The sequence below is a fragment of the Toxorhynchites rutilus genome, chromosome 3, assembly GCF_029784135.1.
Source record: "Toxorhynchites rutilus septentrionalis strain SRP chromosome 3, ASM2978413v1, whole genome shotgun sequence".
Taxonomy (NCBI): Eukaryota; Metazoa; Arthropoda; class Insecta; order Diptera; family Culicidae; genus Toxorhynchites; species Toxorhynchites rutilus.
Window position 1 is genome coordinate 319,476,259 of NC_073746.1, and position 7,943 is coordinate 319,484,201.

The following is a 7,943-nucleotide window of genomic DNA, read 5'->3' on the forward strand; positions in this document are numbered from 1 at the left end:
GAAGGACCATTACCATCATTACCTTGCTGTAATTCATGTTAACTTTGTAATGAGTAGAACATTACTCAACTGGTTATGTTGAAATGTTTTTATTTAAATTTATAAGTGCCGAATAGGAGAACCGGGAGTAATCCCGGCCCCATAAGGGAAAGTATTGTTTTGTGAGATCTGAGGGCACATATGATATGTTATGCTAATTTTCCATGAGATATGAGAAATATCAGTGCTTTAGAACGGCAGTTTTGCAAGTAATGGTTAATTTTAAAAGTTGACATAAAATCAGAGTTCACCAACCAGTGCGGTTGAACCGGGCACTCCATAGGGGTAACACCGGCACTCTCAATTTGTCAATAAATATACTTGACACCAGCTGAATCAGTTTGAATGTGGTAACCGCCAAATGGGATATATTCTAATTCTAGATTTTTTCTCTTATCCAAAATATATATTTTTAATGTGCACCCGTGGCCGAGTGGTTAGCGTCTCACATTATCATGCCGGATGTTCGGGTTCGATTCCCGTTCTGGCCGGGGCATTTTTCTTCAGAGAAATTTCCTTCGACTTGCACTGTGCACTGTGTCAATACATTCAAGGCGTGTTATTTGGCTTAAGAAATCTCAACTAAGTATTAATAAATGACGCTAGTGAATACATACGTTGAGACGGCAAAAGTTCCACAGGGAACGATAACGCCATTCAAGAAGAAGATATATTTTTATTAAGGCTCATATGGCGTCAGCCTAACGGGACCGAGAGTTCAATATTTTGACAATGTTTGCTAACAACTATGACTATGAGTAATATGTAACCGATTACTCGCGGTTGGCTCGAGGTTAGTATAACAAGTGTTCTCATAATTGGGATGTTGCAGTCGTCAATGCTCTGTACGTGTGGCCGACACGGGATACTTCCTATTGGGATACAGCTGACCGTTAATCAGCAACGCCCCCCCTCCCCTAGTCTTCACCCTAGATGTCCTTATCGAATATGGTTCAAATCGCTAGACTGATTCCGTGGATATGGTCGGAACATGCTTCGGTGAACATGGAATATGGAAAAGAAAGGAACCTTTCATAAAATGTGATCCTGTAATGTAGACCTGAGGATTCCAAAGTCTTGGAAGCACGTTTGACAGAAGCTCCACCAAGGATAGTCTTTTTTGCAAGGGTGAGATTCTCCTGGGACCCACTTTCATAATTAGATTTCCTTAGGAGCTGCGAGGCATCTAAAACAGATGAAAAATATGTTCCTATAACCTTCAACTAACTCGAAATCATGTAGTGCTTGCTCCACTCAAGGGGTGACGGTCTTACCCCAACAGCATACATTATTTCAAGAGACTATTTGTATTAATTTATTACTTTAACTTAGCTCATTTTAAAAAATTAGCTCGATTAACTGCCCAATTTTTCGATCACCAATGGACTCATGGATCGCTCACCCACAAAGCATCAAATCTCTACTAAGACGTGGTACAAAATTCCGTAACGCTAAAAATGCGGTTTTTGGATCTTGGTATTGCTATTGGTGCTATGAACTTGAACCTATTCATACGAATAAAATAAATTGGGCGAGTGATGATCGTCTGTTCTTTTCCGAAATTTCCACAATCCACAATCAATCAAGATGAAGTAGTCCCGCAAGGAACGCCACAGTAAATAAAAATTCGTTTTTTTTTTCATTTGTTTTCAGTTCTGGGGACCTGATAAAGACACCAACCGACTCGACCAGTCGATGTTCGACGATATCAACCGTTACTGCTGGATTCAGCAGCAAAATAGTGGTTCCGGTCAAGCAGGTGGCGCCGGCACCGTTGGCAGCGCAGTCACCGATACCGACGGACAGGTTCGTTGAGTTGCTCGTTTTGGTATCGCTTGAACCTATTTCTTTCTTTTACTCACATTGCAGATTTACACCCTGACAGTATTAAACGGCGCCCCGGAACCTTGGGTTCTGCGGAAGGATCCTAGTGCTCCCGAGCCGCCACCTCCCGCATCGAATATCGATCTCGACACAATACTCGGCGGCTTCCCTGGGTACGTGAAAACGGAATGTTTTTCCTACGATGACAGTGGCTTCGGCACAGATCATCATGGTAAGGAGGACCCGCAGCAGCAACATCTGCTGAGTCAACAGCAGCAACAGCACCTTCACCAGCAAGTACAACAAATACCTGTGACATCCACCAACATCGTGCTGTCCAACAGCCTGATGGACCCAAATAGTGTGATAGCGTACCAGAACAACAACAACGACTGGCAGATGTCGGACCACAACGTGATAGAACACGAAACACCTGAGTCCTTACTGAGAAGCGCCCTGCAGGGCAAAGGGTATACAAAGGGAGCGCCTGTGCAATTACAGAACGGGATCACCGTGATACCTGCCGGTCAAATCAAAGAGGAAGAACTGCGAAGAGTGCTATACCCGGGGGAGACCGATTCCCTAGCGTACGCCGATTCGACGCTGGCGAATCCACTCTTCGAAGACCCGGATCTTCACTCGCCAGGATCGAATAACCCCCAGCACCAACAGCATCCGGCCGGGGTTGTGGGTGATCTCGGTTCCGGTGTTGTGGTAGACGACATGTTCCTCACTCTCGACGCCGCCTTCAACGAGGACTACGAAAAGCTGAAACGAATCGCCACCGAAGTCCAGCAGTTCTGTACAGACAACAACAACTACACCGAAATCATTGTAGAAACAGCTGCCATCAATCAACACCAGAATCCTAGCCTTATAAATAGCAATAATGGAAACAATAGCCTAGTGATATCGAACGCGAGTCACGCAATTTCGACGACCACCTCGTCGGACGTGGTGACGACCACATCCACTCCTAAACCGAAAGCCCCGCGAGCCTCCAAGAAGTACAAGCGATCTCTCAACAGCAGCTCGAACACTGCCACTGCCAACAGCAGCAGTATAGCTAACAATAACAACAACAGCAGTATGAGCAATCTCAACGCACCCACGCCTGCATCGATTCTGGGCGCCACCAATCACAGCACCAACAGCAATACCAGCAGCAGCAATCCAAGTCCTACGCACTGTAATGGTCAGCGGAAGGAGCGCTCGCTACATTACTGCTCGATCTGCTCGAAAGGATTCAAGGACAAATACTCGGTGAACGTCCACATCCGGACGCACACCGGAGAGAAACCTTTTGCCTGCTCCCTCTGCGGCAAGAGCTTCCGCCAGAAGGCTCACCTGGCGAAGCACTACCAAACGCATATGGCACAGAAGAACCCCACCGGAAGTGTCAAATCCAGCAAACAAAGTCGGGCATCGGCTGAACAGGCAGCCTCCGCCGTTCTCGCTGTCCAGCAGCAACCTCCTCCTCCGCCGCCCCCATCGCTAACACCTCATACTGCCCAACCGCAACAAGGTGGCGCCACTGCTGCAGCTGCCGCAGCCGCTGCCTCTATCCTACTAAGCACTGCCACCATCGTTGCCAGCCGGTAATCCGCACGGTCGGCACGAGTAGTCGCGTAGATTTAATGCGACCCAGTTTTTGGCCGTTCAGTCCTTGATAGGTTTTAAGTAATGTGGACCCCGCTCAGAAGTGTGACCCCTCGTTTTTGTGTTCGATTACGCGCCTAAAGCCACTAAGAGGTTAAATTGAGAAACAAACACTGCCGATAGTTGCCAATAAATAACAAGTGAAAGACAAGAGATAGGTTATGAGACGAGTTGTGCTTCGAAAGATGACTGATTGCGTAGAACAGCGGTACTTAACCTTTTATTCAGAAGGGTCACAAACACGTGTTTGTCATGGTGTCGCGGACCGCAAAAAAAGTTATAAAAGAAGGATACGACCGAATTGTTAACGTAGGACTACAAATGCTTTCATTGAGTGAGGGACTCGAACGCTTCATGAAGCAATAAAACCCCAAATTGAACAGATTTTAAAATTAACTCTCATAATTCACATGTACTGGTGATTGCTCTGTCTAGAGCGGCACTGAAACCTTGAACTTGTTGAATATCTGTGTAATTCTCAGTATCTCATAGCAAATTTAGGGGAACTGGGGGTAAACCCGGCCCCATAAGAAAAAGTATTGTTTTGTGAATCACAAAATCACAGAGTGCTTTTAAACGACAATTTTGCAAGTATTAGTCCATTTTCAAAGCTGAGATACAACAGAGTTCTCCAACCAGTGCGGGTGAAACGGGCACCCTATAGAGATAACACCGGCACCCTCAATTTGTCAATAAATATACTTGACACCAGCTGAACCAGTTTGAATGTGGCAACCGCCAAATGGGAGGTATTCTAAATCTAGATATCACTATCGAATATGGTTCGAATCGCTCAACTTATTCCGGAGATAAGGTCGGGACATGCTCCGGTGAACAAGGAATATGGAAAAGAAAGGAATTGGATATTTGGCAAATCTATCATGCGGCCCTTCAAAACACACCACAATTCAATTACTAGTTCGATGGAATCTAAGTCCTAGTTACCACCTTTCACAAAGCGTGATCCTGTAATGTAGACCTGGGGATTCCATAGTCTTGGAAGCACGTTTGACAGAAACTTCACCAACGGTAGCCTCTTTTGCAAGGGTGAGGTCCTCCTGGCACAATTCGATTTCCGTAGGAGCTGCGAGGCATCTAAAATAGATGGAAAATATGTCCCAATAACCGTCAACTAACTGGAAATCATGCCGGACTCAAAGGGTGACGGTCTTACCCCAACTGAATACATTTTTTAAGGAGACTATTTCTATTAATTTATTTCTTTAACTTAACTCAACTTGAATCCTAGTGATAGTTAACAATCCACGAGCCAAACTGAACAACGAAAAAGGATTTGAAACCTTGTTGAAGAATAAATGCTTAAATTCCACTACCGAAAAATTACATCCGGTTGCACATCATCGGCACTTATTATTTCAACAATTGACGAATCGCGGTGGGTTTGATTCGATTTAAAACGTCAGAAAATAATAAATACTAACATGTACAGTGTTCAAAAACATAGTTAATTAGAGTTTTCCAGTAAAACTCAAGGGGTGCCGGACTTATCCCCAGTGACGGCTTTACCCACAGTTCCTCTACATTTTGAATGCTCCAAAAAAAAAACCGAATCGGATGAGTGGCCTTTAGTTTTCCACTGAAGAATGCAGCTCTAACCGCTGAAATATATCTTATTCACACTCGGCTTGAAAAACGCTGCCCTTTGCTCGAATACACGAAAATTAATTGATCGATCGGAAAAGTCACCAACAAATAGTTCACGATTCATCAGTCATCCTGCTAGTGTCCAGATGCTAGCTGTCACGAGGGTTTCCAACTGACCTTTCTCAATGCCGAGTGTTTAATTTAGTTTTCCAAAATGACCTATTTGAGGCTAGAAGTGATTGAACTGAGAAAGTCTGAGAGTTTGAGCATTTTTATAACTCTTCTCTAATTTAAAACATCATCATCGACATACCAATAAATCCGAACACGCTCCTAAATTCACAGAATTTAGAAAAAATTCACACAATTCACACTCTTCCTGCAAAAAATTATAAAAATCAATTCACTTTTGAAGTAATTGTTGACTGCTTCGGATATTATTTCAGAATACAAACTTTCCGTAGCCGAATGTTCCGGTGGGTCTATTGTTATCTATGAACTACAATATCAACAACTCATAAGTGTGATTCAATAATATACAACCAATATCCACATAACAGTATGAAAACCGACGCGATAGGTTTTATTCAATATTTCTCTTTTGTTATACTTCTGCCCGTCAGTGGAAGCTCTACACTAAGCTTACTTCGTGCATATTCTGAGGTGAAAACCTAATAGACGCATTTCATACCAACTTGACTGGCCGTTGGCAGCACCATTTCAAATAGCAGTGAAACGTTGTGGGTGTAAACACATGGATCTTCGATGCAACTTTGCATACTTGAAATATTTAAAAAAGAATTGGACTACTTTTTGAAAAGGGTCCAAACAATTTTTTTGATTTTTTACAAATAATTCTAATTAAAAAACTATAATACCTACAAAATTCTGATCAAAGATTGTATTGTAGGAAATTGTTTAAATTTTCATAAAAAAAAACAATTTTTTTCTGAAACAACAAATTTACTGGAAAAAAAATTTTAAAAATTAAAATTCATTTCCCCCAAAACGTATTTATTTTTAATTCTCAAAAAATATATGAATAGCCCTTAAAATTCACAACAGGTCATTCATACATCGGAAGATGTACACTTTTGCAGGAAAAAAGTTTTTTTAACAACAACTTTTTCCTGTTTTCTTCGAAAAAATTACAACCAATCTTAATTTTATTTGAAGTCAAGATAGCGATATGAAATATTCGACAAAGTTTTAGATCTTATTAAAAAATGAACTTCTGTCGAGGACGTTGACTTTTTATATTGTATAGTTTTTGGGATATTTTTATGAAGACTCCTGAAAAATTAATGTTTTACTCGTAAAATTTTTGTGTGTACATTCTCGCGTTTGACATATTCTAGAAGTTAGCAGAGCATGTAAATCGCGATAATTTCTACATGAAAATGTTGCAAATTGAACATTATTAGTAATTTTTCAAAGAAAAACAAAAAAAAAATCAAAAAAACTTTTTCCATGTACAAGTGCCCATTTTTCGAATTTGTTGACTTGTTGGATATTATGAGGTTTATTTATATATATTTTTTCAGTATTTTAAATATACATGTGTTCGAGGAAAATGATTTTTAATTTTCAAATTTTTTTTCCAATGAATTTTTTTTTCAAAATCTGTTTGATATTTTTTAATTAAAACTTTTATAATTTCCCAAATTTTATTCTTTGACTCTAATTTTGTAGATCTGATATGTTTTTTGTGAGAATTTTTTGAAAATTTTAGTTTTTTTTAGAAACATTTTTTTTAGAAAAATCCTAATTTTAAAACTATAAGATCTACAAAATGTTGGTAAAAGAATGAAATGTAAGAAAATATTTAAGTTTGCATTAAAAAATATCAAACAAATTTAAAAAAAAATAATTGAAAAAAAATATTTTGAAAATTAAAATTTATTTTTCTCAAAAAACATGCCTTTCTAAAATTCTGAAAACAATTTATATAAATAGCCCTTATAATTTTCAACAAGTCACCTATACATCGGAAGATGAGCACTTTTACGGGGAAAAAGTTTTTTTGACAACAACTTTTTTATGTTTCCTTTCAAAAATTACTATCAATGGTTAATTCGTAACATTTTTATTTATAAATTATCGCGATTTGCATGTTATGCAAACTTGTTTCTATTTAGAAACATGTAAAGAGCATGCAAAACGCGAGAATTTACACACAAAAATGTAACGAGTAAAACTTTTTTTTTTCAGGAGTCTACATACAAAAATGCCTTGTATTCCAAAAACTATAAAAGATAAAAAGTTTACGTCTTCGACGAAAATTAAAATCTAAAACTTTATGGAATACACTATTTCGCTATCTTGACTTAAAACAAAATTAGGATTAGTTGTAATTTTTCCAAAGAAAATATGAAAAAGTTGTTGTTAGAAAAACTTTTTTCCTGTAAAAGTTCTTATCTTCCAATGTATGAACGACTAGTTGCAAGTTGCAAGTGAGGGCTATTGATATTTTTTTTAGAACTAAAAAAAAATATGTTAATGAGAAAATTTAATTTTAATTTTCGAAATAATTTTTTTTCGGCGAATTTTATTTTTCAAAAATAAGGTAACATTCATTTCAGCATTTTGTAGGTATCATAGTTATTGTGTTTTTAACTTTTGTAAAAAAATAAGAAAATAATTTTGGCTATTTTCAGAAAGTAGTCCAATTCGTTTTCGAATTTTTCAAGTATGCAAAGTTCCTTCAAAGACCCATGTGTTTACACCCACAACGTTTCACTCCTATCTGAGATGGTGCTGCCAACTCCTAAGACACGTTGGCATGAAATTCGTCAATAGAAACTTAGGTTGACCAG

General features: G+C 39.0%; 1 protein-coding gene across 1 annotated transcript in view; it reads left to right on the forward strand.

Annotated features, from left to right (window-relative positions):
* The window catches only part of LOC129775821 (zinc finger protein sens), a 379,673-nt gene extending 373,032 nt beyond the window's left edge, over positions 1 to 6,641 (forward strand). Inside the window, exons 5-6 of the mRNA XM_055780957.1 lie at positions 1,693 to 1,845; positions 1,909 to 6,641. Of these exons, the coding sequence (XP_055636932.1) occupies positions 1,693 to 1,845; positions 1,909 to 3,465 (1,710 nt within the window). The 3' untranslated portion in view covers positions 3,466 to 6,641. The remainder of the gene's footprint in view (positions 1 to 1,692; positions 1,846 to 1,908) is intronic.
* Positions 6,642 to 7,943: the final 1,302 nt, after the last annotated feature.